The 20,982-nt window shown below is 39.2% G+C and overlaps 1 protein-coding gene across 1 annotated transcript; it reads right to left on the bottom strand.

The window, feature by feature from the left end:
- Window positions 1-3,138: 3,138 nt before the first annotated feature.
- gabarapl2 (GABA(A) receptor-associated protein like 2) lies at window positions 3,139-19,705 on the bottom strand. Its single transcript, XM_048547131.2, has 4 exons — window positions 19,542-19,705; window positions 6,297-6,352; window positions 4,800-4,972; window positions 3,139-3,551 (listed from the first exon to the last, which is right to left on the bottom strand). Exons 1-4 carry the CDS (start codon window positions 19,573-19,575, stop codon window positions 3,461-3,463), a joined length of 354 nt encoding a protein of 117 aa, XP_048403088.1. The 5' UTR covers window positions 19,576-19,705; the 3' UTR covers window positions 3,139-3,460.
- Between the last annotated feature and the right edge of the window lie 1,277 nt (window positions 19,706-20,982).

Raw genomic sequence — 20,982 nt, 5'->3', positions numbered from 1 at the left:
AATAATTGAAGCGGTTGTCACTGAGCTTTTCGTAAACAGAGCGCAAGTACTCTACAAAGCGATCTCCGAGACAATACCTTCCAGTTGCGAACCATTTCCACTCCGTGGGCGACAGGCCCATCCTGGTCCTCTTCCAGTATCACAATGACGCCACTCGCAAACTAGACGGGCAGCACCTCATGTTCTGCCCTAGGAGCCCACAACCCAACGACCTCAATGTGGACTTTACCAATTTCGAAATCTCTCTCATCCCCACCTCCTTGATTTGACACAACCTGTCCATCTTCTCTCCCAATTATCCGCTCCTCCCACCTCACTGACCAATCGCCACCACTGCCTACCTGCACCCACCCATCTTCCCGGCCCCACCCCTCCTCTCCATCTATTTAGGAGCTCCTTCTGAAGGAGGGTCCCAACCCAAAATGTCAATGTTTGCATATCCGATGTTGCCTGACCTGCTGTGGCCCTCCTGCTCTACACTAGTTTATCGCTTGCAAACGTGCGTTTTACCCTGCAGGACTAGAAAGGACAGTGGCTAAAAGGCCAGTTTCAAACGCCAGACAGATTTCACCAGTTTGGTTGAGTGCACAGAAAGACAGAAAATGGAGGTCAATTCAGAGAAAAGTACAGTTTGGTGGCTGAAGTGGTAACCGTTTAAATGCCTTTGAAAGGAAGCTGGATCTGGACTTGAAGTGCTTAAACTAACCACCCGTGTTAGCATGTAAATATGATGAGAACCCATGTATCTGACAATCAAAGAAGTAATCAGTGTTGCAAACATTCTGGGTCAGTCTCAGGTAGGAAATGGTTCAAGCCAGGAGCTACAGAATCAACATGTTGTGGTGTAGGGGTAAATGTCCTGCGTGTAGTGATCCAGAACCCCAGGTTGAATTTTTGGGGACATGGGTTCGAATCCCACCATGGGAGCTAGTGGAATGAATTCAATAAAAATCTAGAATTTAAAAAGTGCTGAACTAATGATAACCATGTAACCAACAATGATTGTCACCAAAACAAAACAAACTATATGGCTCACTAATAAATTTTAGGAGAAGAAAACCTGCCATCCTTCTCTGGTTTGGCCAAAGCTTGATTCAAAGCCACGATTTAGCAACGTGGTTAACTGCACTCTGGATGATCCGAGGTAGCAATATATCCTGGCCTAGTCACATCCCATGAACATTTTTTTTAAAAACTTTAATTTGTGATGGTGATTTAAGGGAATGATTTTGGTCTTCCTCGCATTTAACTGTTGAAAACTTCAACTTGGCCAGTGTAGGTTATCTGAAAAGCCTTGTGACAATTTAGAGTCAGCATTTTCAGGTTTTCTTTCCAATTTCTAGAACACGTTTGCTTCAGTTTGTTAATCTGGAGAATATGGAGCACTTCCAGGGATTACAGGCATCATAAACATTCTTAACATATGCCTATAAGTATTTTAGTACAATACTGCATCATTAAAGCAGGGATCCATTCACACCTATGGTTTATAGCTGAAATTTTAATCAAAGTGTGTTTGAGATGACAAAGAGTTAAAGCCTTCAACCTGATCAGTTCTGGCTTTAACAAAAACAGGAAGGTGACCAATGCAAATAATAGAACATTGAGTCATTTTAAAATTGAACAATTCATTCAACTATTCCAGTTTGCCCAGGTTCAAATCCTGTTTCAGAGACCTGTAATAATACCTCTGAAAATGTTCATCAGAAAATGTCTATAACTATTCCAACATTTTCTGGATACCCATACTCATTTCAGCAAGTTTCACAAAACTATCCCATCTTCAGAGATCTCTTGCAGTGCATTGGTCGTCCTCTTTATCTTCGAGTCCCAGGTTCAGGTCCTACCTGATCCAGGGGACGTGTAATATCATCTTTGGAAAGGTTGATTAGAAAATATAAGACGATATCTATCACAGCTTCGGGAAATCTGGTAATTAAGTCAGATGAGGGTTACTGGATACAAGGCAGTCATTAATTTCACACTTATCTGCTTAACCTTCTGGGCTTTCCTAAGAAAACTCCATAAATCTGCGATCTGGCCACAATCTCCCCTATGCGGTTACCCACTTTTTAGCTCAACCTAACATCGTGGACCTCACCTCAGGCCTCTGATCAGCTACCAGTATTTAAAGTCCTCCCAACTTAAGACACTTACCTCCCCCAACCCAAGAGGAGCAAACCCCTTCTCACCACTTAATGGACTGCCATCCCACCTTACTTCTGCCTCTGAATAACCCTCCTCTCCCTTGATTAAAATACAACAGCCCGGGATTAACCTTCACCACCAGCAGCACGCAGGACTACCTTATTTTGCAGCTACGAGCAATCTGTTCCTTGTTTGGGTGGAAGCCAAGCCGATAAATTGAGTTCTAAGGAAGAGTCACCGGACCCAAAACATTAACGCTGAATTTTTTCTTCACAGATGCTGCCAGACCTGCTAAGCTTTCTCAGTAGCTTCTGTTTTTGTTCCCAATCAACTGATTGGCTTCTGGACAAATGACTGTTACTGACGACACGTGCACATCATGTAGTTCAAATTCTGTAACAGTTTGGAATAAGATTCTTCCCTGCTAAATTAAAATCTGTGTCTTAGAAGCGGTACTCAGCATTCCCTAGTGAGGTATAGCGTGGCCAGATGCTGAGATTAAGATTCCTCTATTCTGCCACAGCAATATTGTCAAAACATGATTCCTTATTGCACTGTTGGGGTTTTCTTCCTAACAGCTATTGCTGCATGCATCCTGAATGAGGCTTTCTATTTCTGCAGAATAGAGTACTTGCTCTGTATCCGCTACAACACAAAATCTCATTGTTCAAACACTAAATTTAATATGGTTACAGTCAAAGATAAGAAACTTCCATTCAATGAATCTGAACTGGATTTGAATCTGAATGAAGGAGCACTGTGCAATTTTCTATGGAATCCATTCTTCCTTTTTTTTAAAAAAGGTATCCTTATACTTGTAATTTATCACTACATTATTAAATAATCACTCCTGTGCAATTAAGATACAAATGTAGGTCTTCTATTCCTTAATTATTGACAAAGCAAGATATTTTGGATATCTAACATATTTAAAATGTCAAAAATAAAGAAACATCTATTATTAAGACCACAATTTAAGAAAAAGACTGATAAACTTTGATACCTTTATTGTTGTTTAGGTTGTTCCAGCCACCTTATCATTCAATATTTACACAACTTTTCTTAAATACGGGTCTAAAACTAATTAAAAATATCAAACAGCAGGCATGACACAATACTGAGCTGCAAAGAAAAAAATCTTTATATAATTTAAACATAATAAACAATATAGAGTGAAACAAATAACAAATGCATTCATAATGATTAATGTTCCGCACAAGATCATATTTCAAAAAGATATAGTTTATCTACAGTACAAGTAGGCTTTTCATCGGTGAGCATTAACTGTGGCTGTGAGCTAAAGCACAGACATTTAGAAGCCAAATGTGTTTTCTCCGCTATAAGCCACATACAAGAATCCATCTTCATCTTTCTCCTTCTCATACAGTTGGCCCATGGTCAAACTATAAGAAACAGCAAACATTGAGCATAATAATATCCTTTTAAATTTTGATGTTTGAGAGAACTGCTGAAACATGGTCAATGAACTACACCATATAGTTCCTTCAATATAAGGAAACATCCCATGGTGTATCACAAATAGACACAAGTAAAAGAAAAACAACATTGGTTCTCGTGAGATTAGTCATGGGTAATGAAGTTTCTTTTATAAGAGAAGTGAGGTTTACAGAGGAATTTTCAAAGTTCTGCCACCAAAAGTGTCTGTAGAAGAGGCAGATTGTGCCCAGAAGGTCAAAATAAGCATATTATTTTGTAGCATAAGGAACATTTGGGAACCCTATGTTAGAAGGGCTGGAGTAAGTTATACTGATGGAATAGAGAAAATTCAAAGAGAATTGTATGGATGAACAGCACGATCAAGTAACGAGGTATCTGCAGATTAGTGAGAAAGGTTGTGAGCGCACGTCAGTAAGTTTGTGTACATGTGTCTGCATTGGGGTGGGGGCTGTATATTCATGAATGAACTTTAATATTGGTTTTATGCAAGGTATACAGATTGTACTCCGAGGAGTTGTTTGATTTCGTTAGCCTGTGGTTTCTTCAGTGTTTTTTTAAAAAAATAGGTAGGGTACAGACCATACTCAGCAAACTTACATTTTCAAAAAAAATTAGAAAAAGTGTCTACTATCAGATATGGTTTTGTACTGGGCAGCACTTCTGTAATGCACTATTAGTTGCATGAACAGCAAACTTAAGAAGTCAAGCTTATAGAGTGGTTCATTGAACTTCCTGGGGAAATGATGGATATGGGTACAATTGCAATGTTTAAAAAGCATTTGGATAAGTACATGAATAGGAAAGGTCTGGAGGGATATGAACCAGGAGAAGGCAGGTGGGATGAGTTTAGTTTGGGATCATATTTGGCATGGACCGGACATACCAAAGGATCTGTTTCTGTGCTGTATGACTCTATGAATTCAGAAGGGGTAAATAAATGTAGAGGATACATAAATCAGTAAAAATTGAATACCAATTATTTTAAGCAGCATAGGTGATGAATCTCATATGAATTATGAAGATTACTTAGACTTCATACTGTTTATTAAATAGCAGTTACATTCTATTAATTACATGGATAATCTTCACTAGTGTGTTTAACTGCTATATTGATGCTACTCATGCAATAATAGTACAGATGTCTCTCTCAAAACTTGGCTAACAGGCTAATTGCAAGTCATTAAACCACTGACCTGGACTGAGGGACTGTTTTATCTACAAAAAGGAAGATGGCTTTCTCAGATGGCAGCTGGATCCGTTTCCGAATAATCCACATGAACTGTGCCACTGTGATATCAGAGGGCACCAGGTACTTTCTTTTGTCGATATCTACTATCTGTGAGCCAGATACCTTCTCCACTATCACCTATTAGAACAAAACTATTAAAAATATGTTCGATTTTTTGACATCAGGAATAGATTTTGAACAAAACTTGTATTTTATAGTTTGTAGCTGTTTTAAATAGGTGAAGTACGCTGTCATGTTCTGTGGCAAAGACAGCAGTTATCCTACTTGTCAGCACTTCTGTTCTTATGAAATGGGTACTTTTCTGGAGAAAATGCCTGTGAATATGCCTGCAACTAGCTCGATTAAAGCACTATAAAAGCAACTTGGGCCAGAAGAGGGGACTCTAAAATGCGAACGTGACCTCCCTCTTTCTACAGATGTTGCCTGAACCGTTGAGTAACTTCAGCACTTTCAATTTGCTGCAAACGTTGGGTAGGTACTTAAAATGATCCCCAAATTTACTCAGATATCTTTAATGCCTAAAATAAAACCTTGAGAACACAGAATTGTTTAACATCCATCTTTAATACAAAATTACTGAAACATCTTGATGGTGAACTGTCAGAGCCACTTGCACCTTCAAACAGTTGTCATAATATAATCAAAAAGATAAACTTAAGTTTACTTAACATAGTTCAGATATAGATAAAGGAATGTAATAATTGTGCCAAAATCTATTCATATTCCAGTTTCCTGTCAATAACAAACAAAACAGATATTCTGTATATATTTACATGTAAAAGCACTGCTCCATAGTTAGTGCATGGCAAAACAGATAATGTAACTAAATTTACAGGTTAAATAAAGAACATTTGCTTCAGTTTGCTTGATAATCTAGGACAATGAAGAACATTCCATTATTTCTTTTGTGGTATAACTATTTTTAACATTGCTCTTCAGGGGCTAAATTAATCCATACCTGGCACAATCTTCACTTGCATCCAAGCACATGGTAATATTCTGCTTAACATAAATTCAACCCTCTGTTTAATTTGTACCAATGTACATCTGTTTTGTAATGGGTTGAGATTTCTAATAAAACTCATTTGATGAAATGAGAGTTTGAAGCCATTAAATATACAAGTAAGTGACTCTGACAATACACAGAAATTCATTCAGCCCTTTCATTTGACTGTTCTTTTCAAATATTTTTCGGAATTCTTCTTTTTCAAATGTTGAACTGTTTTCCTGTGGAAGTTATCAATTCTCACCACTATTCTGAGACTGTTTGAAGATATGTCCATGACTTTATCAAGTATACAAAGCTCCAAACGGTCTTTTATCTTTGAATATCATGTTAGAAAGAACTCTTGCAAGAAAATAAGTTTAAATAATTCCTCATTGTCAAAACAATGCAAAAGTAATTATTAAAACCAATACATTTCACTGGAATCCTACTCACTGGTACTCTGTCTGGATATTTAGCTCTGATCTTGGCAGATTCGACACACCTGTGCTCTGTAAAGTAAACATCAGTATGAATAGAAGAAACTGTACACTCATTTACCTCACATTATACATTTCCTCTCATATTTTCTTATGATGTCTTGATACTGCTCTCTTGTGGAGTTAAGATTCCATAAAGAGCTGTTGATCTCCGATATCTTGAATAGCAGACAATTATTCATATGTGACCTTCAATGCGTTATCATTCTGTTGGTCATTTCCAAGTCAGGCCTTATCCTCACATGACACCCATGTAACCTTCCAGCAAGTGTTGTTAATATTGATCAACTGGAAACCAGATCAGTACTTTTTTTCCTCTAATCCAGGTGTGGTATAATCATTCTTGCTGATACCCTAATCAAGTTAACAGAAAACAAGGTTCATACTGGAAGTTTCCTGTACATGGGGCATTGATATACTGTATTTACCTTTCAATCGTCAATGGAGGGTCTGGTTTCATTTGTCTACCAGTTGTCCTTGTTCACAGAGCTGAGAGGTGGAGAACATGTGCTTAAACAATATAAGCACATCAGAAAATGTTTTCATCACATTCCTCTTTCAGTAGCTCATTATGCGAGAATGGACAAATAAGAATACATTTTAAATAATGCACAATTTCCAACAGTTTTATTTCTTTCAGGATGGACTTCAGATCAGAGAGGAATAGTTATTTTAATTTATCTTTGAAACCAATACACGATAAAAGGCGTTGTTATTCATGCTGAATCGCACCAGTGCTTTGGTTGAAAGAATGCATACTTGCAAATTGGCGTGTTGATGTAGTGATTGTGATTTGTTCAAGCTGTTCCAAGGAGTGATCTTTAAATTCATGGTAACCTGTTCCAAGTTGTCAACCATAGTCACTCATGTAGACTGATGTTGTTAAGTATCTAAGCACCAGAATTGATCTTAGTCTAACAAAGTACCTATATTGTAATTTATTGCCAAGACTATTAATTTTTCCTTGACTGGAGGTTAGAAATACAGAAGTTAATTTCATGGCACAACCCATTGGTTTGTTGAAACATGGTCTAAATTTTAAGCTCAGAAATTAAAGAGTGGCACTTCCTCTTCACACTGCTAATATAGTTAACCTGAAAATTTTCTTGGGTTTTTGAGTGAAGACTTGCTTTAATCCAACACCGCATAGAGCAATGTCTTCAACAGAACATCTCTGGTGTCTATAATCTGGGAAGAAAGAATCCTTTGTAGAATAGACCGAGACCAAACCAGGAATTCAGAAGCAGTACAGATGAGGTACAGAATGGTATAGAAAGCAAAAGAATTTGGAAAAGACAGGTGGAATTAAGTAGAAGAAAAGTTATAAATTAGAGTTAGAGATAACTTTTTTTTTGGAAAGTTAACATTTTCAAAGCTAGAGAGCTTGTTTGGAATTAATTATCTCTGTTCAAAATTCACTTATCCCTTAATGCATTAGCTGTAAATTTTTCCTGAAGTTTTTAAAGTGAGGAACTAGTGGACAAATAGCCCAAACCGATGCTTTGCTGAGTTTGTTGGCAACCTGCGCCGATCACTGACAGCAACTTCCAATCTCTGCATTTGACTGAATGTACAGGCAGTCCTGAATGGGATCAGTTCTCAAGCTGATCTGTAAGCAAGTTGGAACACGATGCAGGACAAGGTAAAGCAGCTGTTCATAAGCGCAGGAAATACTTGTACATCAGGTCTTTCAAATTACATACCCATATGGGATCGTGTTCATAAGTATGCGCATTCATGAGTCAGATGTTCATAAATCGGGGACGCCCTGTATTTCCAAAACAGGATGAGAGATGTTTGGAAGGGGAACTATGGGATAGTTATTTTCCTTCATGCCTGCAACCCGTTCCTCATTATGTAGTAAAGGCTGCAAGTTTGCAAGGTGCAATTGAAGCAGTTTTACGTTACTCCTGTGAAGCATCTCACTGGTGATCAGTCAGGTTGCTTTACCAGGATTATGTTTAGATTCTAGTGTGTCAGCAGAGCTGTACAGGTGATGAGTATCCCATTGCATGTTGTGAAACTTGAAAGGGTTCAGAAGAGATTTACTAGGATGATGCCAGGGTTGGAGGGTTTAAGCTAAAGAAAGAGGCTGAATAGGCTACAACTGTTTTTTTCCTGAAGCATCAAATGCTGAAGGGTCAGAGAACCATACAATAATACAGCATGGAAATAGACCCTTTGGCCAAAAGTGGTTCATGCTGCCCACTCAGCTAGTTCCAACTGCTTGCATTTGGTCCATATCTCTCTAAATCCTTCCCATTTGTATACCTATCCAAAATGTTTAAATGTTACTACTGTACCTGCCTCAACCACTTTCTCTGGCAGCCCATTCTCTGCATGAAGAAGATGCTCCTCAAGTCCTTTTTGAGTCTTTCCCCTCTCACTTTAAACCTATGCCTTCTAGTTTTCAATTCTCCATCTCTGGGAATAAGACTATATGCATTCATCCTATCTATGCCCATCGTGATTTTATACACATCAATAAGGTCACCCCTCATTCTCCTACATTCCAAGGAATAAAGTCCTATCCTGGCCAACATCTCCCTATAACTCAGGCCTACTAGCCCTGGCAACATCCTTGTAAATCTTCTTTGCACACTTTTCAGTTTAACTATGTCTTTCCCATAACAGTAGCCAAAAACCATACACATTACTCCAAGTGCAGCCTCACCAACTTATACAACTGTAACAATGTTCCACCTCCTATACTCAATGCCTTGACCAATGAATGGCCACATGCCAAATGCCTGCTTCACCACCCTGCCTACTTGTGATGCCACTTTAAACGAACTATGTACTTGTACTCCTAGGTCTATCTGTTCCACAACACTCCTCAAGACTTTATCATTTACTGTCTAAGTCCTACCTTGGTTTGACTTTCCAAAGTACGATTTCCTCACACTTATCGATATTGAATTGCATTTGCAAATCCTCCACTGAAAGGTGCCGTTATAGACTTTATAAGATTTTGGGTGGCATGGACAGGGTAAACAGACAAGGTCTTTTCCCCTTGTTGGGGGGAGTCCAAAACTAGAGGGCATAGGTTTAACGTGAGAGGGGAAAGATTTAAAAGGGACCTAAGGGGTAACATTTTCCACCCAGAGGGTGGTCCATGTATGGAATGAGCTGCCAGAGGAAGTGGGGCAGGCTGATACAATGACAACATTTAAAAGGCATTTGGATGGGTGTATGAACAGGAAAGAGGGATGTGGGTGCCTGGAACGCGTTGCCAGCGGAGGTGGTAGACGCAGACACGTTAGCGTCTTTTAAGATATATTTGGACAGGTACATGGATGGGCAGGGAGCAAATGGACACAGACCGTTAGAAAATAGATGACAGGTTAGACAGAGGATCTCGATCGGCGCAGGCTTGGAGGGCCGAAGGGCCTGTTCCTGTGCTGTCGGTTTCTTTGTTTCTTTGAAAGGTTTAAGAGGGATATGGGCCAAATACTGGCAAATGGGATCAGAATAATTTAGGCTATCTAGTTGACACGGACGAGTTAGACCAAATAGTCTGCTTCCATACTGTACAGCTCTATGACTCTGCACAGATAGCATGTTCAGAGGGGTGGTCTCACTACAAGTTAGGGACAACAGGTAAATGGGAAATGGTTAACTGTCAAACAGTTGAAGAGAAACAGGCAGGTAGTCCTCAGCGGTCCTGCTAACTAGCTTTCCATTCTGGACATAGGTAAGTGATGCATCTCTGATGAGTGCAACAACAGCCAAACTGAAGGCACTACAGTGCTCAGAAAAGGAGAAAGAAATGTGAAAGGGCAGCACAGATTGGGTGCTTTAGTTAAGGGGTACAGAATGGCTGTCAACATGATCCCAGAACATGGTATGGTCTCAGGGATGCCACAGAATGGCTACAGGACGTTCTAGGGGGAGGGGGCAGAAATCAGTGAAACATTCTGGATGTAAGTTTGCTCGCAGAGCTGGAAGGTTCGTTTTCAGACGTTTCGTCACCATTCTAGGTAACATCATCAGTGAGCCTCCGGTGAAGCGCTGGTGTTATGTCCCGCTTTCTATTTATCTGTTTAGGTTTCCTTGGGTTGTTGATGTCATTTCCTGCATCGGTGATGTCATTTCCTGTTCTTTTTCTCAGAGGGTGGTAGATGGGCTCCAAATCAGTATGTTTGTTGATGGAGTTCCTAGAATTCCTAGAAGCATGGGACAGGAATGGTTGTTGCAGGTTCCAGGATTTAGATGTTTCAGTAAGAGCAGAGAAGACGGTAAAAGTTGGGGAGGTGTGGCATTGTTGGTCAAGGACTGTATTACAGTTGCAGAAAGGATGTTTGGGGACTCGTCAACTGAGTTAGTATGTGCTGAGGTTATAAACAGGAAAGGAGAGGTCACCCTGTTGGGAGTTTTCTATAGGCCTCCGAATAGTTCCAGATATGTTGAGGAAAGGATACCAAAGATGATTCTTGATAGGAATGTGAGAGAGACAGGGTAGTTGTCATGGGGGACTTCAACTTTCCAAATATTGACTGGGAACACTATAGTTCGAGTTCTATAGATGGGTCAGTTTTTGTCCAGTGTCTGCAGGAGGGCTTCCTGACACAGTATGTAGACAGGCCAACAAGGGTTGAAGCCATATTAGATTTGGTACTGGGTAATGAGCGCGGCCAGGTGTTAGATTTGGAAGTAGGTGTGCGCTTTGGTGATAGCAATCACAATACTGTTATGTTTACTTTAGTGATGGAAAGGGATAGGTGTATACCACTGGGCAAGAGTTATAGCTGGGGGAAAGGCAATTACGATCAGATTAAGCAAGATTTAGGGAGCATAGGATGGGGAAGGAAACTGCAGGGGATGGGCACATTAGAAATGTGGAGCTTATTCAAGGAAAAGTTCCTGTGTGTCCTAGATAAGTACGTACCTGTCAAGCAGGGAGGAAGTTGTAAAGCGCGGGAAGTTGTAAAGTGTGGTTATCGAATAAAGTGGAATCTCTGGTCAAGAGGAGATTGCCAAGCCTTTGGCATTGATCTTTAACTTGTCATTGTCTACAGGAATAGTGCCAGATGACTGGAGGATAGCAAATGTGGTTCCCCTGTTCAAGAAGGGGAGTAGAGACAACCCTGGTAATTATAGACCAGTGAGTCTTACCTCAGTTGTTGGTAAAGTGTTGGAAAAGGTTATAAGAGATAGGATTTATAATCATCTAGAAAAGAATAATTTGATGAGGGATAGTCAGTATGGTTTTGTGAAGGAAAGGTCGTGCCTCACAAACCTTATTGAGTTCTTTGAGAAGGTGACCAAACAGGTAGATGAGAGTAAACCAGTTGAAGTGGTGCATATGGATTTCAGCAAGGTGTTCGATAAGGTTCCCCACAATAGGCTATTGTGGGAAATGCGGAGGAATGGGATTGTGGGAGATATAGCAGTTTGGATCAGAAATTGGCTTGCTGAAAGAAGGCAGAGGGTGGTGGTTGATGGGAAATGTTCATCCTGAAAACCAGTTACTAGTGGTGTACTGCAGGGATCGGTGTTGGGTCCACTGCTGTTTGTCATTTTTATAAACGACCTGGATGAGGGCGTAGAAAGATGGGTTAGTAAATTTGCAGGCGACACCAAGATCGGTGGAGTTGTCGATAGTGAAGAAGGATGTTGTAGGTTACAGAGAGACATAGATAAGCTGCAGAGCTGGGCTGAGAGGTGGCAAATGGAGCTTAATGCGGACAAGTGTGAGGTGATGCACTTTGGTAGGAGTAACTGGAATGCAAAGTACTGGGCTAATGGTAAGATTCTTGGTAGTGTAGATGAGCAGAGAGATCTCGGTGTCCATGTACACAGATCCTTGAAAGTTGCCACTCAGGTTGACAGGGTTGTTAGGAAGGGATACAGTGCTTTAGCTTTAATTAATAGAGGGATCGAGTTCCAGAACCATGAGCTAATGCTGCAGCTGTACAAAACTCTGGTGCGACCGTACTTGGAGTATTGCGTACAGTTCTGGTCACCGCATTATAAGAAGGATGTGGAAGCATTGGAAAGGGTGCAGAGGAGATTTACTAGGATGTTGCCTGATATGGAGGGAAGGTCTTGCGAGGAAAGGCTGAGCGACTTGAGGCTGTTTTGGTTAGAGAGAAGAAGGTTGAGAGGTGACTTAATTGAGACGTAAGATAATCAGAGGGTTAGAGAGGGTGGATAGGGCGAGCCTTTTTCCTAGGATGGTGATGGCGAGCACGAGGGGGCATAGCTTTAAATTAAGGGGTGAAAGATATAGGACAGATGTCAGAGGTAGTTTCTTTACTCAGAGAGTAGTAAGGGAATGGAACGCTTTGCCTGCAACAGTAGTAGATTCACCAACTTTAAGTACATTTAAGTCGTCATTGGACAAGCATATGGATGTACATGGAATAGTGTAGGTTAGATGGGCTTCAGATTGGTATGGCAGGTCGGCACAACATCGAAGGCCGAAGGGCCTGTACTGTGCTGTAATGTTCTACGTCCTATAACTTGGGTGTACGCTATTAAAATGTGGTAGGATTGGTGGGGCGAACTGTAAATAAAACATACAGAATTCTGAGATAATAAAGTGTGAAGCTGGATGAACACAGCAGGCCAAGCAGCATCTCAGGAGCACAAAAGCTGACGTTTCGGGCCTAGACCCTTCAGAGATGAAGGGTCTAGGCCCGAAACATCAGATTTTGTGCTCCTGAGCTGCTGCTTGGCCTGCTGTGTTCATCCAGCTTCACTCTTTATTATCTTGGATTCTCCAGCGTCTGCAGTTCCCATTATCACTGATACAGAATTCTAAGCTTTGTTAATAGAGGAATGGAATATAGGAGGCAAGTGAAAATGAACGTACATAAGCACAGATTAAACCACAGGTGGATTATCATATACAGTTCTGAGCACCAGAATAGTGGAAAAATGTGAACGCATTGGAAAGAGCGCAGAAGAAATTTATGACACATGTTTCATAGAGTGAGACACTTCAACTAGCAAAATAGAACAGAGAAGTTGGGACTGTTTCTTGTGGAGAAAGTGAGAAAATGTTTAATGGAAGTTCTCAAATTTATGAGATGCCTGCAGAGAGTTGATATGGAGAAACTGTTCCTGCATGTTAAAAGGTTTGAGAATGAAAAGGCAAAGATACAAGTGTGAGGAGAAAAAAAAAACTTTTCAGGATGCCTAAAATAAGGAATGACATGGGTTCCAAAGTTAGAGGGCATAGGTTTAGGATGAGAGAGGAAAGATCTAAAAGGGTCCTAAGAGGCAACTTTTTCAGGCAGAGTGTGGTGCGTGTATAGAATGAGATGCCAGAAGTAGTGGTGGGAGGTTGTTACAATGACAACATTTAAAAGGCACCTGGATGGGTATATGAATAGGAAGGGTTTAGAGGGATATGGGTCAAATGCTGGCAAATGAAACTAGATTTATTTGGGATATCTGGTCAGCATAGATGAGTTGGACCGAAGGGTCTGTTTCCATGCTGTATGTCTCTATGACTCTATAAAACACCATTATAAAAAGAGATAACAATGGATGATTTATGTCCATAATTTGACTTATTCTCTTCTATTGCTGAAATGAGCCACTGATTTAGTTTCAGATTTCATTTGAAGGGGAGAAGTCTAAATTCAGATAATTTCAGCTTAGATCTGCTCACTGATGAATAGTTATGGTACAAAGGATAAAGAAAAATGACAACATGCAGCACTCCCAGTCCTAGATGTAAGTCTGTATTTGCCATCTTCAATTCATTGGATGATAGGAGAGAGAGAGTATGTAGCGGTCAAACCATTGGGTTCATTATCCAGAGGCTCAGTTAATGTCCGGAAGAATAGGTTCACCACAACAATTGGTCTCTGTAATCAGTGTGAAAACAGAAGTGATTGTCAGGGAAGGAAACCTGCCATTCTTTCTTTGTCTAGCTTATATGTGACTCCAGACTCACAGCAATATGGCTGATTCTTAACCCACTGAAATGGTCGAGCAAGCAAGGGCAATTGGGGATGGGAATGAATATTAGCCTCATTAGGTGACACCAACATCTCATGAAAGAACAAAAACAAAAAAGGACGAAATAATCCAAGCAGCCATTTTCTGGTAGATCCCCTAAAACTTTGTGGCAAATCAGTGAAATGGAGAGGTACTTTGTGATCTACAATAAGGTTATGGCTGAAAATTACTGTTGAAATTTTTTGATAGGTATTTAACATATATCATAGATTTCCACTTTCTGACATATCAATCGCAGCATAGTCTCTAAATATCTTAATATCACATTAAAATGTATGACCACTGATTATCACGCTGAAAAACAACTGTTAGCATTAGTATAAAAAATAGTCATCAATAATTCCAAGTTCAATAAAACGTGACAAGAAGAAAGGACAAATTGTGTTTATATTGTGCCTTAAAATTTAGTACACAATCCATGGTTTTATGGATAGAAAGAAAATGATCATCAAGCAATAGTTGAAGACTTTGCGGATTGATTAGAGGAATGGTCATAGATTTTATAGAGGATTTTAAATGTGGGGAGAAAAGGAAGGGAGACAGATTTAGTGAGGGTGTGGAAAAGCCAAGAATCAAGATATTGAAAACTCTATCACCACAGTGACATGCAGGTAAATCAGTGCTGTATATTCAGATTAAACCAGTAGAGGAGATTACACTAAAGGGAAAAAGGTGAGAACAAAAGCACTAGTAGATCCTGTGGCTTCTAAAGTCAGCTCCAAGGTTCAATGTGATCATAGCTAATGTTCTATCTCAACTTCACGTTCCTGGCCACTCCCCAAATCTCTAAGAAACTAATAGACTTTATCTCTCAGGTTTTGAATATACTCAATAACAGAGCATCCAAAACGTGCTGGGAAAATAATTCCAAAATTTCACAATCTCAGAAGTGAAGAAATTTCTTGTCTTAGTTCTGGATGATCCAGCCATTATTCTGAGACCATGAAGCTCCAGAGATTACAAGTCCAATTTATTCAGCCTGTCATCATAAACAATACCCTCATTCAGGAACCAATGTATTCAAACTTTACTGTATCCCCTTTGAGGCAAGCATAATTCTTCCTTGAATATGGATGCAGAAACTGCACACTGATTACACCAAAGTCCTTGACAATTGTTGCAAGATTTCCTTATTTTTGTGCTCTAATCCTCCTGCTATAACAAATTGCTTTCCTAATCCTAAAGAGAATGAGGAATTGAAGGAAATCAACGTTAGTAAGAAGGCCGTACTTGAGATATTAATTGGGTTAAAGTGATAAGTCCGCCGGACTTGATGGTCTTCATCCCAGAGTGGAAGTGATTACAGAGAAATGCATTGGTGATTTTTCCAAAATTCTACGGATTCTGCAATTAATCCTGCAGATATAAAGGCAACAAATGTCACCTCCCACTATTTAAGAAGGGAATGAGATAGAAATGAGGAACAACAGATCAGTTAGAATTACTTCATTAGTACGGAAAACACCAGAAGCAATTATAAAGGATGGGAAAGATAGACATATGGTTGATTACGATTTGGTTCAGCACAGTCAACTTGAATTTGCAAATGAGGAATGGCATTTGATGAACTTGGGAGTTTTTCTGAATATATTACAAACAAAATTGATAAAAGAGACCTGATGGGCATAGTATATTTAGATTTTTAGAAGACTTTTAATAAAGAGGCCGGTTTGAAAAGTTAAAGTACATGGGATAGGAAGTAAACATACTAGTAAGAATTAATGATTGGCTGACAGAAAATAGACAGTAGGAATAAATGGGTTATTCTCAAATTGGCAGGCTATGACCTAGTGGGGTACTATAAGGATCAGTACCTGAGGTCACAGCTGTTCACAACGTTATCAACGGTTGTAGGTAGGGACCAAAATGTAATATTTCCAAATTTGTGGATATGACAAGGCAGGAATAGGAGGTGTGGAGAAAATGTAAAACAAGTATTTCTGTAAAAGATTCAGTATGGTGAATGTTCAGAAAGTCCCACGTTCACAAGTTACTGAAGGCTAACATACAGGTGAAGCAAGGTATTACGAGGGCTAATGGAATTTCAGCCTTTATTGCAAGAGGATGAGAGGCTAGGAACAGTGAAGTCTTGCTTCAATTGCACAGGACCTTGGTTAGAGCCCCTTAGAGAGTGTTCTGTCTTTGCCTCTGAGGAATGATGTTACAGCCACAAAGGGACTGCAATGAAGACTCACCAGACTTGATAGTTGGGATGATAGCACTGTCCTTTGAAGAGGGAGTAAGTGAACTGAGCTTGTATTCTCTAGAGTGTCAAAGAAGGAGAGGTGATCTCATTGAACATTGCAAAATACTTGAAGGGGTAGATGCAGGTAAGATGTTTTCCCTGGTTGGGGAGTCTAGACCCAGAGGCCACATTTTAAAAATAAGGTAGATACTACTTAGGTCTAAGATGAGGAGAATGAATATTCTGAAGATGGAGATTGATAGGTTTTAATTACCAGTAGCATACCGGGATACAGGGATGGGTTGAGTAAAAACCATTAAAGTAATGTATTAACCATGTTAGTGTTGAACGGTGAGGCAGGCTTGAAGGATTGAATGGTCCACTCTTGTTCCTAATTGCTTGCTTTACCTATAGATTAATTTTGTGCACTATACCATTTTTCTCTTAACATCAATATTTAAAAGTTTTACACTTTTAAAATGTTCTGTGTTTGTTGTTGCTATTAGTATGAATAACCTCTTCCTTTGTTCACACTTAGTTTATTGCTTACTCACTTAAATTGTCCATACCTCTTTGGTTCCTCTTTTCAGTTTACATTCTCACAGATACAAAGCGTCTTTTTCTAAGTCGCTAATATGGATTGAAAATAGTCAAAACCTCAGCACTGACCCTTGTACTACTCCACTATTTGCACCCTGCTAACGTGAAAAAGCCCCGGATATCACTTTGGTTAACAGATGGGAAACAATCTTGCATCTATGTTGCTACCAACTCCATGAGTGCAGCTGGAGTATTAAACATCTATGCAGTACCTGGTTGAATTCCTTTTAGAAATCCAAGTATACTACATCTACTGAATCCCTTCTATTTACCCTAGCAGTTACATTCCAAAAACTAAAACATTCTCTTTCATAAAACAACATTCGATTTGGTCTGATCATAAATAATAGTACACTGCAGTTTTTTTTCCCTGACATTAATGTCACATTAAGCAGTCTATCATTTCCGTTATCCCTCATCCTTGCTTTGTAACCAATGGTGTTACACTGATGACTGAGAAACTTGTAAATGAGCATCAGAAGCTTTAATTCAATTTGTTGGGAACGGGGAGCCAGTGAAAGGCAGCTAAGGAATGAGTGGAGTATTTAATATGGAAGTTGGAAATCTGAAATAAGAACAGAAAATGCTTTAAACATTCAGTATATCTGGCACCATCTGTAGAAGGCAAAACAAATTTAATGTTAATGATATGGCTTCTCATTGGAACACAATGTGTGTATGGTTCAGGTAGTGGAATAGATTTGGTATTTAACAAAGGAACTGTTAGAGAAGGGGAGTCTGGAGCACTTGAATGGGAACTTCAATGGCAGTGAAGATGGGGAAAGGGATTAAGATGTTAAGTGTTACAGAAGTTAATTACTGTCGTGATTTACTTGGACAGAACATTGAATATAGTATTAGCAATATTAACAATTCAGAGTGGACTATTTAAATGCAATCTAGCAAATTTCACATATTTTACCCTCAATAATCCAGGGTTCGGAAAAGATTTACAAGTACATTGCCAGAGTTGGAGGGTTTGAGGTATAGGGAGTTGCTGAATAGGGTGGGGCTATTTTCCTGAGTGTCAGAGGCTGAGGGGTCACCTTATAGAGGTTTATAAAATCTTGAGGGGCATGTATAGGGTAAATAGACAGGTCTTTTCCCTGAGGTGGTGAAGTCCAACATTAGAGGGCATAGGTTTAAGGTGAGAGGAAAGAATTTAAAAGGGACCTAAGACACAGGTTTTTCATATAGACGGTGGTGTCTGTATAGAATGAGCTACCACAGGAAGTGGAGGAAGCTGGTACAATTACAACATTTAAAAAAGGCATCTGGATGGATATATGATTAGGAAGGGTTTAGAAGGATATGGGCCAAATGGAACTAGATTTATCGAGAATATCTGGTCAGCATAGTCAAGTTGGACTGAAGAGTGTTTCCATGCTGTACACCTCTATCACTCCATATCTGTGCTCATTTCATTCTAGCTTCTTACAAATCCAAGTTCTTAATTGCTCGACCACTCGTAGCCATACCTTCAGCATAGGCCCAAAGTTCTTAAATACACTTTCTGCAGCCTTCTGCCTGTCTACCTTGTTTTCCTCCCATAAAATACTCCTACAGATTACATTGGCCAAGCTTTGTGTCTGGCGTAACATCATCTATGTACCTCAATACAATATTTTGTTTCATTATGATTCTATGAAATGCCTGGAAATATTCAAATTTGTTAAAAATGCCTATAAATAAAGGTTGCTGTTGTAATTTTGACAAAGGGTAGGCTTTGAAATGCAAATTCAACTCAGGGTCCAAAGGACCTTAAATTGAAACTGAGTTTAAACAAAGAGCCAAGGTGAATATAGAGGTTCCTGCTCGAGAGAGTAATAAAAATTGTTCTGCATGCAATATCTCAACATCTACCAAAACCCAATTAAACAAAACTGCTAAAACCAGATTAATTCATTATGTATTAGGGTGCATTTTGTGTACCAAACTGCTATTTCCAAATGACAACTCTGCAAGGCAAACAATTACTCTTCTTAAATGGTACTTCACTTCTACAACGTTACGTGATGAAAATTATTATATGAAGTTCAAAGTTGATGAAAGGTTTAACGTAAAGACTGTTAACATTAAAAAAGGTGAGGGTTAAGCAAGCCGGTTCAGTTTCCTATGGATAAATAAATAATTAGATTAGATTAGATTAGATTCCCTAGTATGGAAACAGTATTGTGATATCTAAATCTAAAAACCACATGCAAAATAGGTTTTACTGGAGCATTGATGATGTTGACACGCTGGATGTAATATTCGAGTGTTGAGTTAATCATTATCTAATTCTGAAAACCTCAAATAGACGCAACAATTTACACACCCTAAAACAAAACAAACAGCAGGCCAACGAGGAAAACTGCGCAGGTCAGGACTAGGCCCTGAAGATGATTAAGACAGCCCGACAAAAACTGGGTTCCTGTAAATGCGTCTCCAAACCAAACTCACCTAATGAATGGTCTTCTTTAAACATCCATTTCATGTTGCCCGCTATATGAAAGTATCTATTGACTGAAAAGAAACAAAACGCTGCTACAACGTGACTCTCTAGCACTGCGCGATATGAAGCTCAGGGAATGTCCTGTCGGTCGCAACTACTCGCTAGTGAAAGGCGGGGAAGGATAGACAGACAATGATTCAAGCGAGAAGACCAAAAGATTTCTGACAGCCAGAACACAGCGTGTTGATTACAGTATTTGTTTCCGGTTTGTAGCATTGAATAGCAATTCGAAATGATCCATTTTTGTTCCATACGAATAAATTCAAAACTTTGATGTATCCCTTATAATGCTATGGTTTGTTCTGAAAGGTCAATTCAACCATTAAATTACATCATTTATCATTTTAAAAAGGAAACATTTTTGATACGTTTTCTATGTTTTTTATTCTTTTCTAATATGGGTTCCAGATTGAACGATTGAATGTAAGCAACACAACTGTCAAGGTACCTTTTGCTCTGAGTGAGTGGTGAAATTCTTGAATCCCAGTAGTCCATCTTCTTCGTATGAGTGCCCTCCTAGGCCAATACTCAAGACAATTAAATCTCAATCACTTGGAGTTGTGTATTAGCCAAACAGGGTAAGATTAACAATGAACTTGTAATTTTGTAAAGCCAAAACATCCCAAGATATTTCGCAGAGGCATTATAAATAAATTGTCATGTGAGGAAATATCATGACAGATGCCCAAAAACGTGTTCAAAGTGATGGCTTTTAAGATATAACTTAAAGGAGGAATATAAGGATGAGAGGTGGAGAGGCTATAGGGAATTCTGTGTTTAGGCTCCAGGCAACTGAAGGCAAGATCTTTATTAGCAAAGTGATTGAAACTGGGGATTGGAATTAGAAGTGTACAGATATCTCAAAGAATTGTACGATTGGAAGGGATTGTGGCAATAAAGTAAAGGCAGGTTGTGGAAGAATTGGAAAATAATTATGAGAGTTTTATATCTAGGTATTTTATAACTGAGAGTCAATATAAGTAAATGACCACATGGGTGATGGGTCAATTTTTTTTGCTGACAGCTTGTGCAAAGACATTTAACTTTAATTGTAAGGGAATTAAGGAATCAAACTTCAAAACTGCAATCTCAAATATGGTCATCTTAAAGTGACAAAGGCAAAAAAAATCATGGATGTGGAGTGTGAGGCTCAGTGACAACAAAACAGAAGGAAAATCAGAGGTAAGGGGAAAGAGATCGAAATTAAAAATGGAGAATACAACTGAGAAGCAGGCCGAATTTATACACTGTTCAGAAGTTCATCAAGGCAGCAGTTCACTGAGTAGTTTTCTTGACTCAGCCACCTTCAGCTACTTCATTGATGACCTTCCTTCCGTTATAAGGTCAAAATTGAGGATGTGTGCGATCAGCAGCAAGATGTTCAACACC

The sequence above is a fragment of the Stegostoma tigrinum genome, chromosome 16, assembly GCF_030684315.1.
Source record: "Stegostoma tigrinum isolate sSteTig4 chromosome 16, sSteTig4.hap1, whole genome shotgun sequence".
NCBI classification, from domain to species: Eukaryota; Metazoa; Chordata; class Chondrichthyes; order Orectolobiformes; family Stegostomatidae; genus Stegostoma; species Stegostoma tigrinum.
Note: the sequence above shows the minus strand (reverse complement) of the source record. Positions and strands in the feature narration are given on the sequence as shown.